At 40.2% G+C, this 20,473-nt stretch overlaps 1 protein-coding gene across 1 annotated transcript in view; it reads right to left on the bottom strand.

The window, feature by feature from the left end:
* Positions 1 to 10,256: 10,256 nt before the first annotated feature.
* The window catches only part of ST8SIA4 (ST8 alpha-N-acetyl-neuraminide alpha-2,8-sialyltransferase 4), a 68,637-nt gene continuing 58,420 nt past the window's right edge, over positions 10,257 to 20,473 (bottom strand). The window contains exon 5 of the mRNA XM_075138469.1: positions 10,257 to 12,673. Within this exon, the coding sequence (XP_074994570.1) occupies positions 12,391 to 12,673 (283 nt within the window). The 3' untranslated portion in view covers positions 10,257 to 12,390. The remainder of the gene's footprint in view (positions 12,674 to 20,473) is intronic.

The raw sequence follows: 20,473 nt of genomic DNA, 5'->3' as shown, positions 1-20,473 counted from the left end.
GGCTGGGTGAAGAAAAAGGAGGGGGGATGTTCGGAGTGATAGCGTTTGTCTTCCCAAGTAACCGTTACGCGTGGTGGAGCCCTGCTTTCCTGGCGATGGCTGAACACCTGCCTGCCGATGGGAAGTGGTGAATGAATTCCTTGTTTTGCTTTGCTTGCGCGCGCGGCTTCTGCTTTCCTATTAAACTGTCGTTATCTCAACCATGAGTTTTCTCACTTTTACCCTTCTGATTCTCTCCCCCATCCCACCTGGCGGGGGGGTGAGCGAGCGGCTGCGTGGTGCTCAGCGGCCGGCTGGGGTTAAACCACGACACCTGGTGAGGATGGAGTGATTGCCCTGTGACAAAAGACTGTCTGCACGCAGGTGTTTTCCCAGTTTACTGGGAAAAGGTTTCTGCTGATTTTCGTCTTAATGTTGGTGGTATATATAGGGTATAGACCCTATATGTTCTGTTACAATTATCAAAGAAAGCAAACAAGAACACTCTGAGGAAGAAAACACCTTCATTAAAACAGTACAATGTTTTCTTAGCAAAAAAAAAACCACAATGAAGTCAGAGCACCATCCTGAAACTTTCCATTATAAATTTTAATTAACCAGGAGTATTGCTATAGAAGATTATATCCTCTGCTTAGTGAACAAGACCCCATTTAGATGTATACTATATAAAACCAGAAAGACGTTCGTATTAACTCAGCTACTTGTTTTCTGTCTTTCTGTTGATTTTCATTATGGCAGCAACTGAACCGAAACTGAAATTTATCAACACTTTGCTGTATACTAGTTAAAAAAAAGTCAAGCAATTACTAAGAAATATACTTTATGCAAACTACTTCTATGCCAAATCATTACAAACGCATATTCTAATGTTATGTGTTATTCAAATAAACCCACAAATAAACAGAATACAGAGATGAAAAATTTTTCCTACTTTTAGAGAACTACTAGTTTTCAAACCACAAAGTTCTCTTTTTCTTGTAACTGATTTCAACAGCAAATTGGAGAAAATCCAAATCATCATCTTTTTTTCAGCATAAGTGTTTGCCTGCAAGCCAGCTTCCAAACATATTGGTCTATTTAGCTCTAAAAATAAAGATCAAAACAAAGCCATATGTTTTTAATAGCTTTTCCATTAATTGACATCCTTTCCAAAATATGAAAGTAACCGATACACAAGTGTGTCTACAGTCACTTGCTTCAACATAGTCACCTAAAGATCTGCTCAAGCCAGAAGCCATGTTAAGGCTATACAATTATAATCTGGTCTAGTGAATCACAAGAATCTAGGAACAAAATTCACCTGAGCTGCATGGTAACTCTCATAGTTTTTGAAAAGCAAGTTACATTCCTTATCAGGAATTCCTCATCATCTTTCCAAACTTCATCATATGCTCCAGATAAGAAGCTACTAAAAATGAAAGGGAGAGAATATGGGACTGGATTTCTACTCACCTGCCTTTGTTTCACAACTGATACCCCCAGTGAGGGTGTTTCAAACACTAGCAGTAGTAGTAGAGACTGGGAACTAGGGTGTACTTTTACTGAGAAAATAAATACCTGAATTCTGTTCAGGTATTTTTCCATCCTATCTACAGTCACATAGTTCTGTCTTTACCTACAGCTCACTTCAGCCTGTTTTACTAAGGCAGTAAGGCTTATATGATGTCATTGCTTGTCTGTCAGTTGATCCTAACAGCCAATGAGTCCAGCACAGGCCCATGAAGAAGATTAAGGGACTGAAGTATCTTTCTTGTGAGGAAAGGCTGAAAGAGCTGGGACTGTTCAGCCTGGAGAAGGCTCAGGGAGCTCTCATCAAAGTCTATAAATACCTGATGGCTGGGAATGAAGAGGGAGCCAGACTCTTCTCAGTAGTGCACCCTGACAGGACAAGAGGCAATGAGCACAAATTAAAAACTGGAAATTCCATATGAACACCAGAAAATGCTCCTGTGAGCGTGGTCAAATACAGGATCAGGTTGCTCAGAGAGGTTGTGGAGTCTTCATCATTGAAGGCTTTCAAAACCCAGCTTGAGCAGCAGGATTTGGACTGGATGATCTCAAGAGGCCCCTTCCAAGATAAGCGATTCTGTGATTGTGTACTAATCCCTTGATCAAATTCAGCCACATTTGCTAGAAGAGTAGCTGTTTTAGACACTTTAAATCCCTAAAACTTTTTGGAAATCAGTAAGTTACAAGGAGAGGGAGAGTGAACACCACTTTTGCTGCTGCGGGAAAGACAAGTATCACCCTGCACTCCCTCAGCAGCAACAGCCGACTCCCTAAATGGGGAAATACAGGTTTATCAGCATGGCCATATTAGCCCTTGCATAACTGCAAGGTGGCATCATAGGCACCTTTACTTGCCTGGTTTGTGAGTTTCTCCTGCTTTTGCAAAATAGGTCCTCTGTCCCATGCTGCGATAGTGGAGGGATGTGGGATTATTGAACAAGGAAGCAGCTCAGTGAGAAGACTCTGGAAGACATTGGAAGTGGAAATGTGGAAGGTGGAAAAGCAGTGATGCAGCTGGCATGGGAGGAGTTGAGGTTACTTCAGGACATAACTTTGCATAAAATCAGGCTTTACACATTGTACTACTCATAGGATGACTTGTTTGATGAACAGAGTTAGAACTATTACAGCGCTGAATGCTGTTAGTGTATCACACAGCACTCTTCCATGTGCTGTAGAACGAGAGCAGAGAGCATTACCATGATGCACTGCCCAGGCTACTCCACCCTTCTTCTAAAAGAAGCAATTAATCCACATGGAGTACCGTACTACAATAGCTATTCTTCTTCCAGGCTGGTGCATTGCTACATAACACTGCCTCAGGCTTCAAATAGTCTTTCTTCACACACAAATTTAGTAGTCAGCTTGGACTTGCCAATGATTCAGCAGGAGTAAGAACAGAGATCTTGGAAAGCAAATGGACAACCCCGGAGAGGAAACGGTGAATGCCATTCAGTTGGAGGTTCAGGAGAGGGACATTTGAAAGCACCTGCTCCTATACTGTTTTTTTTTCTTGCTATCTTCATAATGTCATTAACCTTCACTTTGACTCTTGCTTTCCTGCACGCAGAGGATTATATAGGAAAACAATGTGGGAACTGGATGCTCAGACAGTTCTTGAACTTACTGGACCTGAAGCTGTTTTTTGTTAGTGCAACAAAGCAATGGATGGAGACAAGGATTTGAATGCTCCAGAACAGCTGCTGAGTCATGAAAGTGAGTCTGAGAAACCTGATAGCAAAACCAGGCAGATTAGTTGGATTTAATAGCAGCTGTCCATCTCTGAAAGGAACAGAAGCTAGTGAGAATAATATTCGTGAGGTAATAAGGAAGCAAAAGAAGTCTTAGAAACACTACCTGGACAGCACAGCTAGCTCACCAAGAAGTTTTTCTTGTTAAGGTACTATTTGAAAAAAGGTGTACCGGTAAACACAGAGCTTGCACCTGCCTACCTGCTACCATCCAGGGAAATATCTTGTTTCAGCCCTTCGGTATTAGCGAAACACTTTGTGAGCATGATTTCCCTTTGTCAGGATTTCAGAAATTGACTGATCACTGAATAACTTGACGCAGGAAGGCCAGCTGCATGTACGAAAAGCATACATCTCTTTAAAGCATTTGTTAGAGATATACATTAGAATTAAGGATGATGGTGACTATTTGGAAGGATTCCTTCCATGTACAGAGCATATTCTCAGAGAGTCAGGGCCTTGGCTGACTCTCCATGCTCATTCTGATGCTGGAACTAATTACTTTCCTAACTTTACACTGGCCTGAGGCTTAACTCCTGGATAACATCCCAGTGTGTTAAAAGGCTTTCTTTTGGCAGGGGGATTTCCAGCAATGCCTTTGAGTGTTCACTAGGAGGGGACTATGTTTAAAGGCAGGAGTTGAACTTTACTTCAGTAGACTCATAATTGTTCTCTCTATGTTATTCACACATTGACATAATAGTAACACTCAGAGCTGTTAAACCACAGTAAACAGAAAAAACAAATCCATTAATAATAATGACCTACAAAATGGTCTAGTTCTGAGGAGAAATACAACAGTCCCATTTAAGCTATTCTGGAAGAACTGGAAGGATTGTTTTATGAAACACAAAAACTGAGTTCATCCACAGATACACAATCAAAAATGCTATCGCTTAGGCAAAATAAACTATTTTGATATTTATTTTTCTCTGGAGCAAATAAAGAGCTAAGAGACTGAATTTTTTTTACATTATATTTGGAAATGTCCATACATATAGTTTTGGCATTTGGAGTCCTAGCATAGCAGTTTGCCATTCCTGACTGGAAATGTTTTGTTTTGCAATGTTTGCCTGAGCTTTGTAGGGGTTGTATTTTTGGGCAGGTGTCTGCATTTTCCACTCTGGGATAGAAATTCAGTCTTTACACTGCCTCTTAGAATGGAGAAGAGCCATGAGATGCCCCCTGGCTCTTCAACAGAGGACACTCCTTGGTGCACCACAAAAGATACTAGCCTCTTGTGGAGGAGAAAAGGGACAAAACTTCCCTTCTAACTCTAGACAGTAGCTTTAATAGCAACAGTGAAGACTGTATTTCTTCCCTGAGTCTTTGATGTACAGGTAATATCTGATAGGTGTCTATAGACATGTTTTTCCTCACTCTTTCAAAAGACTAAATACCATTTTATTTTAAACACACTCTGCACTAAATAGAATCAACTCCACTATTTTCACTCAAATTACGGCAATGTAAAATGATTGGAAAAGGTGAGAATAGCCAGAGTATATATACAGACTAGAGTATGTATACAAGAGTCTTTTGTGAGGAGACTAAGAGGCTGACTTGGAATCAACAGACACCTTTTAAGGAGAGATGTTTCCTGTTTGCTCCAAAACAATCAAAGAACACTGAGACTCAAGCAATGATGTGCCATTTAGAGCGGACCCTTCTCGTTCCATCTTTGTAATTTTATATTTCTCATTGCACTTCCTTTGGAATACATTTTAGTCTCCAGAAAAGAAGTATTCTTTTCCTTTGAGACCACAGCCTCTCTACTGTGCTGACTAGCTACCTGCAGTTGGCTAGCTCTGTTACCACCTAAGTGCCATAAAGGGACAACTAAACTGGAAGTGGAAATTACACTTCCTTTGGCAATACTCCTTTGAGAAGCAGTCTTTCATGTTGTTGATCAGGTTTCTTAAGGCTTAGAAGCAGCACTTGAATCACACCTTTAAAGTTTTGCAATAAGAAAATGGTGAAAACATCTTGATTTACAGATGTATTTATTTTGGGACATAAAAGACAAACAGAAGATAAGAAGGCATAAACTGAATATAGATAGGTGAGGCTCAGAAGGCTATTGCTAAAGGCTGCAGGAGAAAGCACAGCTGAATATTGCCAGTGTAAGCAGGACTTTATTACAGCTCAAGAATTTTTCATGGACAGTTACTGATTATGAATTATATGCTTATATTTCTGCTGTAGTTAAGTAATCAAAAGACAGCACTTTCCCAACAAAAACGGATAGTCATTTAAAATACTCTATTTAATATTACAGAGCTATAAGCAGGATTCAGCAAAACATGGCCTTTTGCACCTGTGCCATCAAAAATAACACAGCTCAGCAAAATATTGACTGTCATAGCATTTTCAAATACACACAAGCTCCAACAGTGTGTGAAGGCTAAATCTGCAATCATAGAATAAAAATATCAAATTCATTATGGAAAAGGTTGGGGTTTTTTTCTAGTTTCTATAGCCAGGGTGGAGTTGTGTATTTGCTTTTGCAGCATGGCTGGTAAAAGTTTAGAAATCTGTTAGTGACTGAAACATGATACTGATTGATTTAATAGGGTTTAAAGCATAGTGTATTGTGTATGGTTTCTACAAGCTATTTTTTCATTTTCTTTTAAATTCTAAAGCATATGCAGAGATTAATTCTGGCCCTTAATTGGGTAAGTTTTGCTCTCATGTGAACCACTTCAAACATTTTATAATAGAGTGTATTAATGGGAGATTATGAGTGGCCACCCCCTCCAGCCACTTCGGGCCAGGACCTCTGCTGCTTGGCTGAAGGAGCTCAGCCCGGTGCCCGGTGCCCCAGGGTCTCTGCCCAGTCTAAGGGATGTGGCTGCTGCTTTCTCATTTGCAGGCTCAACCAGAAGTGAAGCTGAGCATGTTTCCTGTGACACACACAGACACATGGACACACACACAGAGGACACTGACATGGCCGGTCACTCGCGCTGCCACAGAGGAGGCACTCCGACAGCACCCCCATGGAGGGCAGACAGCCCAGTCCCCTCCTCCTCCTGGGCTGGCAGAGACAGAGGGTCACTGGTGCAGCACACACGGGGGACTCTCCAGGTTCACAAGCACACGCACACACGCGCACATTTGCGGATCTCCCAAGTACCGGCATGGCCCCTCTGCCTGCCTGGCACCCCTGCCCTGATCCCGGGCCCCCTTGCCTTCCCCACGGGTCCCCGACTCACCGTCTGGTCCACCTTGGTGCTCGCTACAAACATGCAGCACTCACACACTCGCCTTACAGCACCCCACACACGTGGGTCCCCCTGGGCACACCAGCACAGACCCTCTACCCCCGTGAAACCCTTGCCCAACCCAGGGTCTCCTACTCGCCAACTGGCCCAGCTTGAAGTGCTGGTGATTACCCACACACACCGGGTTTGGGGAGGATACAGACACTCGCAGGATACAGACCCACCAGCTGGCACCAGGCACATGGGCTGTGATCTGTGGTCCTGCCCCCGGTGCTGAGTCCCTCACTCGCCTCACTCATGCCAGTGACCCCCAACAGCTGGTTTTGGGAATACACACCATTCCTCCCCACGGCTGGAGGTTAAAGACCCCCACTTGCTCCACCTGCTGGCACTGAATCATAAAATCATAGGTTGGAAAAGACCTTTAAGATCATCAAGTCCAACCATAAACCTAACACTGCCAAGTCCACCACTAAACCACGTCCCGAAGTGCCACATCTACACGTCTTTTAAATACCTCCAGGGATGGTGACTCAACCACTTCCCTGGGCAGCCTGTTCCAATGCCTGGAACCCCTTCAGTGAAGAAATTTTTCCAAATACCCAATCTAAGCCTTCTCTAGCACAACTTGAGGGCTTTTCCTCTTGTCCTATCACTTGTTACTTGGGAGAAGAGACGGACACCCACCTCACTACAACCTCCTTTCAGGTAGTTGTAGAGAGCGACTGAGACCCCTCCACTTGCTCCAGCTGCCAGCACCACAGGCCAGGGTCACCCGTATTCCCAATCTGACTCCAGCAGCTGGCACCCAGTCCTCTCACAATGGTCCCCCAGCAGCTGGCACTGAGTCCTTGCAGCACTCGCATGCACAGGATAGAGAGATTACGCAGAGAGGTAGTTAAGAAAAGATTTAATGGGGAGTTAGGACAGACTGTGGCTATCAGGCTCAGGGCTCAGCCAGACAATCGTACTGACCGGCCATGGTTTACACGCGACCGGCCCCTTTTCTGTCTCTTCCTCTTTTCTTCCTCCCCTGCACATTGCCTCGTCAGTTTGCACAGTCCCACAGACCCCCCCTCCAACATCCGGGACCCCCAGTTCTGCATGCTTATCAGTCGCAAAGTCCCATTTGCCTGCAGTTTCTTGATAGCTGTTCAGCTGGTCTGACTGAAGAGGTTGGCTTCTTGTCTTTGTCTCCATTATGATTTGCCTGTTGTTAGGTTTGTGTCTCCATATACTTTATCGCTTCCCTCTTTTCCTTAGTATCCCATTTGACAAGGTCCTCGACCAGATAATCTCACTGGAATAAACATCCCTATGCTCTACATATCCTTACCAGTTAGTGCGACTGATCAGTTTTGGTTCTCATCGCTGACTTATCATTTGTCAGTCAGGTTTGTGTCTCTCTGTGTTCTTGTTTATGGCTTCCTCCTTTTCTTAATATCCCCTTTTGTCTTGAGAAAGTTTTTGACCAGACACCTTAAAGGAGCAGGCTTTCTCCTTCCACATATCCTTATAATTAGCACATAATTGAAAAATATTATCACAACTGTGTTACAAAGGAATATGGAACAGAATGTAGCAGAAAAAAATGAAAAAAACTTCTTTATTTTACATTATACAAATAAAAACCAATCCCCATAGCTGTACTTGAAACAGTGTCAAACATGACAATCCTGACAGAATACATATCAATACCACAGAAATTGTGTTACATATGCTCAGTAGCAATAGTAATGTGCAGGAGTGAAGCTCTCTGTAAACGCTCTTCCTTTATTTTATCTACATTTGGAACAATTGTGCTTTTCCCTACACAAAGTAAGAGTGCTCTTAAAAATAAATAATGTGCAATTTCAGAGTTATATCCTGAAATATGCTAATCTAGATCCCCATCTAAATCCTGGACATGTCTCTCCCAGGAAAGTCACTGTAAAGAGTGCTCAGCACTTTGCTAGATCAAACACTAAAAAAAGGTACAGAGTCCACACCTGTTTTTTTTCAAATTGCAGTCAATTAGAGAAAAGGTGTTGATTATGTTGTTTAACAAAAGAATGGTACAGTCTTTATTACACCAGCCAAGGTTTGAAAGATTCAGTAGATCTTGTATCTGGAGTGTGGCTCAGAGCTGCGGGAGAGAGAACTGTCCCAAAGCTGAAAACTTCACAATCAAATATATTTATCTATTATTTTTATGAAATATGAAAGACTCTCTGCCACAGAAACATTAACATGTGTTAATAAACAATTTACAATAAATTTATCTGAATGAAATCAAGTTGTTCAATCTAAAGCTGCCATAAGATTTGGAAAAATATACACTGTCTGCTGTCTTGATATAGCTCCCAGTTCTTATTTTTAACGTACGTTTAGGAACCATACCTGGCAATTGATATGACTGATGTGAGGATAAATTTGAGGACCTCTCAACTGATGGGCATTCCTCAGTTGTTCCTCACCAGGGCAGATATCATTACGATATTAGGGATCCTTCTTTTTATCCTATCTATTTTGTATTAGTTGTTGATAATGTTGGATGATAAAAGTGGTAATTATAATAAAGCCTGTTTATCTGATCTGTGCTGTAGTCAGCACAGGACATGTGAATGTATATAAACAACAGAAATTATCCAAGGCAGCTATGGATGCTTGAGCTGTTGACTGCCGCCCAGCGAAAGACCACAAGGTGAAAATATATTCCACTGTAAAGTCCCCATACAGCAGCTAATACATACCTTAGGGGCTATGCCCCAGGTCACCTATAGGGATAAAGAGTCACATAGTGGAAGTAATCTGTTTTTTTTCATTCATGACCGGGGGTGCCTCAATAGAAATGCATAAAGAGCCCCACGGCAATACAGAGCCAGGAAGTACAAGGGAAAGTTAAGAAAGAGTGTCTGCAATGAGTCCACTGCTACAGCTTCCCAGCAGTGAGAGGGCTAACAACCAAGGCCACGTAACCTAAGAGGAAAAGCTCTAGGCATGTCCCACCTCAGGTCACCCTAGAGTAACCACTAACTGGTGGTCACAAACTACCTCAAAACAGACAATTTGCAGCACAACAAACCGCACACCAGGGAGCCCCAGAAGCTTTGGGCTCCACATGGACACAGATCTTATAGAGAAGCAATAGAGTGATATGACTCCTAGTGCTTGTGAAAACTTGCATGATCAAAGACTACAACTGCTACTTACCTCAGAGGATGGTTTGAAACCTACCACTCACTACATTTCATGTCAGCTCAGAATAAAGCTGAGGCAGGTGAGACAGGAGACAGGTTAGCGAGTCCTGTGCTTTTGGTGGGGAGACACACCTGGATGCCAGTTTGAGGGGAGGGTACTACGAGAAGGGTGTGGATGACAGTAAAGAGCCATGAGACCATGGCTCATGGTGCCAGAAGTGCAGTATTGAAGGTGGAAAGCCTGCAAGAGATGAGGTTAAGGCAAGGTTTGAGAAGATACAGGCAAACACTATTGTCTTGGAATTAGGTGCTACTGTCATGTCTTGTGCCAAACCAAGTTGGAGAAACCTTGCCTTGTATCACTCTGTTGTATCAGATCTGGTGATACGGTAAAAATTCAGACTCTACGGCTTGTATACTGAAGTTAACTTCACTCACAGAGAATCAAATGTGAAGCTTGCAAAACAGGCTCAGGCCGTATTTTTCTTCTTCTGCTGACTTCTAAAGACAAACCTTTTCCATCTATCTTCCTATGTACATCTCATTGTTTTCACTTATTCAATTACACAAATTATTTTTTTTTTTTACTACCATAGGAATTAGAGTGTCTCCATCTACTTTACTCCCAGAGAAATAATCGATTTGTGTACTAAAATCTTCCCTGAGGTGAAAAAAATCACCTGTTAGTTAATATTTCAGCCTACTTGAATTCCCTTTTTGTTGATGGCCTGACACTAGAGAGAAGAGAAGACATTCCTAGAAGAAAAGATAAATGCTTCTCTGAGTTTCTGTGAGACTGGCACCTGTGAATTCTTTATCTCAATAGAAATTCTGTCAATGTATATGAAATATGTTTTAAAAGATCAACAGCAGCAAAACCCTAACAGGAAGAACAGGAATATGTCCACCTTTCATCAAGAAAATAACCTTGTCTTAAACTGCAAGTTTACACTGTGTACAAATAACACCCTCTGGCTTATCAACAAGAAATTAAACATTCCAGTCTGTATTGCTGTATATAGTTCCTTGTGATGCCTTGGTTTCAGTGGTGATCATGTTAGGAATAGTTCAAAATTCAACAGATATCATACTTGGAGATGAGGACCTAACACAGATTTGAAAACATAACAAGAAAATACCCATACATTGTGTCTGCATGCCTCCTCTTCAGCCTAGCCTGACATTAAAATGGTAGAACCATGGTGTTCTTCATTTATCTGCTCCATTAGCGCTAAAACATACCATATGAAGACAGGTTTTGTATCTTAGTATATGCTGTACGACACCCCATTCTGTCCTACCCTCCTGTAATTTCTTGTTCTCTTTTTTGAAAGAAGAGACTGAAAGAATTCTTGATTTTGTCGATAAACAAGACTGATGCTCAGAAAAATCACTGTGAGATAATGCAGCTCTGTGTTATTTCAGTCAATTACACATCAGAACACCAAGCTGATAGAAAAGAGGTATATTAGAGAGAAAGACCATCTGAGACTATTAGAAATTTAAGTTTTAAAAGAACTGTTGGAGGTACAGTTCTTTTATTTTCTGTTTAATTGGCTAGGTCTTTTTTTTTTCTTTAGACATGTTCCAATGTCACCTGAGTTCCTTTAGACTTTGTGTTTTACTTTCAATCAGGAATAAAAATTGTATATATATGTATTTGAATGTATGAAATAATCTCTTTACTCCTGCAGATTTTTCTGAAGAATGAAATTCTATAAATAGGCTTTGATTTGAGATGCTTAATTCAAAAATTTAAATAACATAAACAATATGTTCCCTTCAGCAGCAAAGAAACATTATACTAAATCTACACCATTTCTTCAAGGAAAGGAAAAAATGTGTATAAGAGTAATCTTTGGTACCAAAAATAAGGGCACCTTCTCGTAAGTCTTCAAATCTGAACACAAGAGAAAAACTTCCTTTTAAAAATGGATCAAAATGACCTCTGAGTGGTTCCACGTAGTGGGTATTTACAGCAGTAGCTAAAAAAACAATTGGGACGTCAAGGGTTGTGTGACAGCAGGATACAACACAATAACAATGGATAAAATATTTGGTGTTTCCCTCCAACCTCCCATCCTTATGAATTTTTTTCCTAAGACAATTCTGTAACATATATACTTTCAATGATTCATAACATCCTCAAAATTCTTTAAGGGCTAAAATACCCAAGAGCAATAAAACCCAACCAACAGCAATGAGAAAAACAGCAACAAAAAGCTGAGGTTATAATACAAAATCAGAAACAGTCCTCTGACTGAAGGCATTTACTGATTTGTTTGATCTTATGGACTTCACTTTCTCTACTTGATTCCATCATGATATTTTCTGCCAAAGCCTGGTTTATTTGCTCAAGAAAATATTTCATCCACTGTGGATTTCTTCTGTGGCCTGACCACAGTGGCAAGTCAGCAGTAAGCAGGCTATATTTTTCTTCTTTAATTCATGATGAATGTGTCACTGGATCCTGTAAACACTACTGAGTATACATTCAAGCTTTGTTCTTAGTGAAAGTGGCACTTACTTGAACCCTTGCAGTCAAGATAGCTTAGTTATATAGCACTTTACAGGTATAATAGCTGGTTATGTACTTCTGATAAAATTGGTTTTTCTGATGGCTTAGTGGGTATTGAAACATATCCTCACTGGGATCCCATTGCCATTCCACAACATCTTTCTGATGAAGTGTGTATTCTGTACTTCTTACTGTACTTTACATGTGCTTTATTGCTGTATGCATTTCCCTGTTGTTAATTTAAGTGCTCCTCTGTTATGCAATACATACAACGTTTTAAACTCTAATGGCATCCTATGAGGACTGGCATTAGAAAAGTACCGATACTTCAGATCATCATAATAATGATACTTGACTGGTTTTCCATGTAAATCCTTTGGGAATGGCCAAAATCCATACAGATGAATTTCATCACAAAATCTGGTGGCAAGCGTATACATGAGGAGACCAGTGCTGGGTCGTTTAATGTGGACCTTGTTTGTCAGCCAATAGCTGCAAAGAAAGAAAAAGTATATTAAGAAACTCTCATACAACTTCACGTGAATAAATCCTTAGACTTATTGTTTCTATTATGCATTCATTTTACACTATAAAAAAGCAAAAGTTTCCTTCTTCTCTCTAAACTGAAATCACAAATGATGACACTGTTTTGGCACACCTTTATTCCACCTAGAAGAACAGAAGTGAGATCTTATTTAACACAGTGCAGAAGAAAAGCTGGCCACCTAAGCTTCTTAGTTCAGACTTTAACCCTAATAAGAAGTCACGATGCCTGCAAATGCTACAAAACTGCAGTTAACCTCCTCGGCCAGATCAGAGAACAGTCTCTTGCTATAAACTTTGACCTCTTGCAGTATCCAATTTACCTCATCAAGTCAGCCCTACACTAAATATTTGATTAGCCTAGTGATCACTTCATAGATTGCTTGTCTAAATAGAAAGGAATCGGAAATAATAAACAGAACACGTTAAGAATGTAACTTTCAGCAGTAAACAGAAGTGAAGTGTGGTGTATGATTGCACAGACCCTCACATATACATGCACAGAATCCTTTAGCGTTACAATACCGGAGCCTTTATCATAACAGGGCAGTCCCACAGTCTCTCTCTCTCCATTGCTTCACCCTCCTGTTGCTCTCTGTTGCCTCTCTTAAATCTTCCTTCCAGCAACGATCACAAGTCTGCTCACAATTCCCTTCACCTGTTTTGGCTCTTGAATCAGCTGGTACTCACTCATTGCCTCTTGAATCAGCTGGTACTCATTAGGCCACACCTCAGGGTAACCACAAGCAGCATTCCTAACTGAGAGCTTTTACATTTTGATGTTTACAGTTTCCTTACAGAAGGGACAACTAAGCCAGGTGTTCAGGTCTTTTCTCAGGCATATGTACGCGCCTGCTAGTTCTCAGCGCACAGGCCAAAGTCCTATCTGATCTTGACTGAAACTCCCGATTCCACAATTCTTCTCCACATCTCACCCTTTTTTGTTTATTATCAATTGCAAGCTGAAAAAGCAACAACTCAGCAGCTTCAGGAGACTCTATTTAACATTGTCTAGTAGTTTGTAATCCATCCAAGAATCACACATAGGTCTCTTGCGTCCCTTGCCGGATCATAGCGAATGATGATACTTGCTTGCCAAAATCCGACACTCATCTTAACACTTTCATAACCAAATCAGCCACCTGTGTAAGCACTTCGCAAGGCAAGGCAGCTTGTGCAGCAGGTGACATCCAATTCCCTTCACCTAAGAGTTCATAGGGTAGTTGCAAATTGTCCATTACCTTCACAAGAACAAGTTCACAATACTCAGAAAACCACACAGAATACTGCACCGCTTACAAAACAGGGCATAGTATAGACTTCCAATCTAAAGGAGTCATCGTATATGATTCCCCTATTGCTTACAATAAGTTTTTAGTAAATGAAGCCTGTAACCCATACTCCTTTATCAATTTGCATACCTCCTTAATCACGTCATATAGTAAATGACACTCTGGCACTCTGCCAGGTCAATAAATTACAGGCATTGCCTGGAGAAGCATTACATTCCCCCCCCTTTTTTTTTTTTTTACTTATTTTTTGCATTTTCCTGTTTTATTTCGGATTATTCTTCATGAAGTTTAACTCACATTTGATTTATCCATCCCCCCAGATGACAAAGCAGATTTGAAAGTGGTTTTTTTTTTTTTTTTGATCAGAGTTGGCCAGAATACTTTCCACAAAAAAGAAACAGAAAGTTTGGTAGCATTCAGAAAATTAAAGTGAATCATCTTCAAAACAACAGTTTTTCAACAATGTGTAAACTTACAAATATTAATCTTAATTTAACACTTGTAATACAAAGACAAACTTAACACTTCTAATACAAAGACCTATTTCCTTTTTAACCAGACAAATATTAATCTTAACTTACTAAACCTATCTTCTTTTATCATATAACGTTACAGTCTACAGAAATTATTTACATTACAACACAAAGATCAATTCTACATGACAAAACAGCATACAAACTTAACACTTCTAATACAAGGCTTAACTTACTAAACCTATTTTCTTTTATACAAACTTACAAATATTAATCTCAACTTACTAAACCTATTTTCTTTTATAGATTTTATACAAACTTAAGACTTCTAATACAGAGATATAAACTTAACACTTCTAATACAAAGACCTTTCCTGTTCTCCATCACACAGTTCGCTTTCCTCTAGAACATCAGACTAACCAAAAAATAACAACAATGTCAAGGAAGATCAAGTGTTAGATTTAGGATCACTCTACATCACTGAAACAGAACACAAAAAAATACAGACACATCTCATCGCAACTGACGGGGGAAGTGGTTTCCTGTATGCAGGGCTCTTTTAGCTTTTTAGAACAGAAGCAATGGTGTAGTCACATTCTTTTTTTTTTTTTTTACCATACCTAAAGGCTGATATGTGTGGGGAGTGCAAATCCTTGCAGCAGATTTTCTTGGCGGGGGGGAACGAATGGTGCTGGTTTCACAATGGAAGACCGAAAAAGTGTCTTTAGTCTCTGTCGCTGTAAAATTGCATCTGCCGTTGGTGCAAGTTCAAACAAATCTTTCCTATCTTTTGATTCTCCCTCCAGTATTGCTGAATCAGTCACATTTTGCAACACCTGCTCTGCAGGACGCAACTTCTGCAGAGCCATATACACAACTCGCCAGGTAATCAATATTCCTTCTGGAACTTCCAACTACAAAGTTTTCCTCATCTGCAGTTCTTCTCCCACCTTTTGCCATAGGGCTAAATCATAACACCCTATGGTTTCCTTAGAAGGAAACCAAGGATAATGTTCTCAGACCCACACAAGGAGTCTCACCAATTGTATTGGAGCGACCTTAAAACCTTGTTCCTTCAAAATACGTTGAAATATTTCAAGTTGAAGCTTCTGTGACTGAGATGCCAACTGCCCCATGACTAATGTATAAAGTTCATATAACTTCCCTGTGGCTGCTCACCTGAATCGTCCTGCGACCGGTGATGAATCGAGCTCGATATGTTGATCCTCTGTTTATCCTCCGTCCAGCTCAACAGGGGTACACCACCGGATATTTCTATTTCCTTTCTTCAAGACCTTCTTTCTTCAGGCTTTCCTCTTTCAGTCCCTGTTCGGGCATCATTTGTGGTGTATGATGGCACAGACCCTCACATATACATGCACAGAATCCTTTATTGTTACAATACCGGAGCCTTTATCATAACAGGGCAGTCCCACAGTCTCTCTCTCTCTCCATTGCTTCACCCTCCTGTTGCTCTCTGTTGCCTCTCTTAAATCTTCCTTCCAGCAACGATCACATGTCTGCTCACAATTCCCTTCACCTGTTTTGGCTCTTGAATCAGCTGGTACTCATTGGCTCTTGAATCAGCTGGTACTCATTAGGCCACACCTCAGGGTAACCACAAGCAGCATTCCTAACTGAGAGCTTTTACATTTTGATGTTTACAGTTTCCTTACAGAAGGGACAACTAAGCCAGGTGTTCAGGTCTTTTCTCAGGCACATGTACGCGCCTGCTAGTTCTCAGCGCACAGGCCAAAGTCCTATCTGATCTTGGCTGAAACTCCCGATTCCACAATTCTTCTCCACAGTGAAGCTTTAATTACTTTGCTTGTGAGTAAGGAGGTAAAGCTTGCATTTGCTAACAGCAATCTCCAGAAAAGCAAAATCTTACACTAGTAATTTTAAAAGGTTTTGTTTTGCACTCAGCAGTACACAGATCTGACTGAAGCTATGGAACAGTTTTCCTGAGCCAGTAGGAACATGTCTGGTTGTGGGTTTAGAAGCTGCAGAGAGTTTTCAATGAGGCAAATAGTGGGTAGGTGCAGAAGGAACACAGGAACTGAACCGGATTGCAGCACATAACTCACACTGGTACCTTCAAAATCTGCCACCAACGTTTTAAATCCCCTGTCTAAAAATTAAACTTCATTAAAATAGTGCCAGACTATTACTGGTAAAACACTTCTCCCAAGCCTGATTAAATGTAAAGTTTGTTAGCACTTTATAGAAATAAAAAAGGGTATTTAGAAACTTAAATCTGGTCATTTTGCTGGTTCAGATAAACAGCAGCCATGCACACAGTTGTACGGGTCAAACTGTGGGAACAAGTGGCTGCAAGTAAGGGAGGAAAGCAATTTGTTACATAGCATTACCACACAAACCTGAATCATTGTTTGTTAGTTGTAGGCTGTGAATTGTTTCTATCATAGCCTAGAGAGGGGGTCAAGGGAGATAAGCCTCATCAGACCGGAGTTAGCCTTGTGCTAAACAGGGTTACAATAAGGCTGGAACTCTGATTATACAACCAGATTGCTTTAAAGGCATTTAGCGGTGTAGCAGGAGGAACATCCCACCCACCACTATGAGACAGGATAGCAAAAATATGTCTTTAATCAAAGCTTAAAGTGTCTTAAAAACATCAGTGCAACATTAAAAATAATCATCCCATTGAAACTGGTCTTTTCAGTTTGCCAAAACCATAGGACCTAAAGGCTGATGTCTTTGAATCACAGATACATATGCATGTGAAAGATAATTTTTTTTTTGCATTGTATTCAGTTTCTTTTTTGAAAGCTGAAGGAACCTGCGAGCAGAAAGCAATTCTAGGCTGAGTGATTGCTTCTCCAAAGCCAACAGAGGGAATGACTCACAATTTTGTTTGGCTGTAAAAAACAGGATGGTAAAAAGCATATTTAATAAGCAAATGCAATGGGGAATGGTTACATGTACTAATGACAAATGTATTGCATATAATCTTTTCATTGTTTTCATAAACATGAGTTTTCAGACTGAGGTTTCTGAGATAAGTAGTTTGCTTCCTACTCTGAGAAACTGCAACATTTTAAAACAAGTCAAAGGAAAGACTCCAATTCTAGAAGATTTTTTTTTCAATGTTTGCTCATAGAAAAGTTATTGAAGAAACAAATCTGACCACTTTTGGCACTTCAAAGCACAGATACAGCAAAAAAAGATTAAGCATACAAACTGGTATTTGTCTCTTCAAAAGTCGGTGCCCACTCTAATCACATGCAGTCAGCCATCTACATGAGTAGATCTCACTTCAAATTACTTTTAATTACATGGCTGATGGTAACTTAGTAAAGACACTGGCAGTATATCATGACTTTCAGTTTAACACTCAGAAATTAAAAATAAACCTCCAGTGGTAAGCGAAAAACACAGCACCACTAAACACAAAAAAAACCCATGCAAGAATAGAGGGTATGTTGAACTATATAAATGAAAGGAAGGCCAGTTCAGTACTTAATTAATTTAGACAGGTTCATGTATTTGATTTTTATAAAATTACACTTAATAATTATCAGGATTGCAACAGGTAACTAAAAATAGCACAATACACCATAAGATTAAAGGACACCCTGATAGCAGGGGATTGCTAAAACTCTCTCTTCCATGAAAAGAAGGTATGCTCAAGTAGGTACTGATTCTTCTACCTATGGCCTTCTGCTCCTATTACTTGCTTCTGATATCATCTTGTCTATTTTCACCTCAGCAACTGATCCCAAATCCAAGCATCTTTGCCTCCAAAACCTTTTTACCTGCCTCAGACATATTATGTAGTAAGTCATGGCCACACACCTGTAGACCTTCTCTTTCATCCAGTCCAATATGGATCTCTTTTTTACAATCTTTTCTTTTTACTGGGCATACACACGTAGTTTTAAAATTTGGACAGTGACCTCTTGCATGTTTCACTGTACGTTACGTATAAAACTGAAAATAATCAAAGACATCTTTCAGTATTTCTGTTAAGACTGGAGATAAGTATTGTCAATAATGGATTTGTGCCAGTGTTATTTTAATACTTTCTGATGCTTTAGGCATAAAGAAAATGTTTTTTCCTTCCTTTTTAATGCTATGATCTTACCGAAACCTAGTTTTTACATGTAGTTCCACACCATGAATAAAAGACTTGTATGTTTTAATATTCTGTATATAAAAATGTAATTTTTGGCGAAGAGTCTTCTTTACCTTTTCTAAGATAATAATAAAAACTAGGGTAAAGGAGAAAGATTTATTTGTTAAGTAAAATAATTCGATTTTAAATTGAGACATGGATATGAAAACTAAACATCTTAGTAATGACTTTTACCAGATCATTCAGGTTGGAAGACACATCAGCAGATCTCTAGTCCAACCTCTTTCTCAAAGTAAGGTCCCTCAGCCACTGCTGTCAGGACCTGTGCTCCAGCCCAAGCACCTCTGTAGCCCCCAGCTCAACTTGCCTCAGTTGGCCAATATTTTTCTTCTATTAGGGGTGCCCAAAATAGGGCACAGTAGTCCAGATGTGGTCTAACAAGCACTGAGTAGAGGAGGGCAATCACTTTCCTCACTTGACCAGCTTCGGTCCTGCCAATACAGCTCCAGATGTTTTTGGCCCTCTGCTGCCAGGGAGCACTGATGGCTTGTGCTCTTCTTGCTGCCTGCCAAGATGCCCAGGTTCCTTCCAGCAGAGCTGAACCCAGCCTATGTTGCTGCAAGTACCCCTTCGCAGGTACAGGACTCCACATTTGTCCTTGCTGAATTTCATAAGGCTCCTGTTGGCCTACATGTCCAGCCCAATCATCCAGCTAGACTTTGACCCATCTAGTTGTGCAATCATCCAGCTAGACTTTGACCCATCTAGTTGTCCAGTCATCCAGACCACAATATCCTAACGTGGATGCACGAATATTGTGGGAGACAGTGCCGAAAGCCTTGCTACCACTGAGGTATACGACATCCGGTGCTCTCCCCTCATACACAAAGAACAGGATGTTTATAAAATGCTCAGTTGTTTTACCAGCTAAACTTAGTAGTAGGTGCACAACTGCCTCTTTGTAAAGCAAGTCCTTTTTAAAAGGGGCTTATCTTTGTCAGGTAAAATCATGTTCTTTTCTTTTTCACACTGACAATAAACAATAAATCCTAATTGTTACTGTTAGAAATTAAAAGATTTTGACATTTTCTTGTGGAAGCTTATTTTTGTACTAGTATAAGCAAGTTAAAAACGATGACTTTGTAGTAAAATACTACAGTTTCCTACTACCTAGGAGAAAAACTGGTTTGAAAACTATAATCAGTAGCCATCAGTAGTTCTCCATCAATAGAAAGTTGCACATACCATGGGTGACAAGTAGAGGATAAGACTGAAAATACAAAATAAGCCTGACAGATTTGAGAAAATAAAAATGATACAATTTAACAAACAGGAAATGTAAGTTATGCAGAGAATTGCCTGTGAAGGATGGCAAAAACTCTTAAGGTGGTAATTCTGCAGAGGTGCATGTGGAGGTTAGAACTGGTCATAAACTGCATACGAGTCACAGGGCAAACTACAGATATCTTTAGTGTAACATGTTTGTAATTTGAATATTTGCATGCCAGTTCTTCCCGTCCCAGGAGCTGCAAGAAGGCTTTCCACTCCGAGTAAAGAAGCAGAAACCGGAAAACTTCTCTCTGCCAGGAACCTCCAGTCCCGCACTTGCTGTACCTCCATCAGAATCAATGGGATTACATTGGAAAGTAAGAATTTAAGAATTTATTTCTGTTGATGTCAACAAACTCTCAGTCTACTTGAGCTTTGGACTTCTAAATATACATTTGAGTATACTTCTATTTTTTTTAATATTTTACTGTGTATTTCAATCCTCACAAACATTCATCTTTTCTTAACCTCAGTTGACCTCAAACTATTGAACTCAACCTTGCATGAAAGAAATTTGAAATAAAATGAAACCAAATGAAAAATAGAGTGTGAGCA

Source organism: Calonectris borealis, chromosome Z (genome assembly GCF_964195595.1).
Source record: "Calonectris borealis chromosome Z, bCalBor7.hap1.2, whole genome shotgun sequence".
Classification (NCBI taxonomy): Eukaryota; Metazoa; Chordata; class Aves; order Procellariiformes; family Procellariidae; genus Calonectris; species Calonectris borealis.
This window is presented reverse-complemented; position numbering and strand designations above follow the sequence as displayed.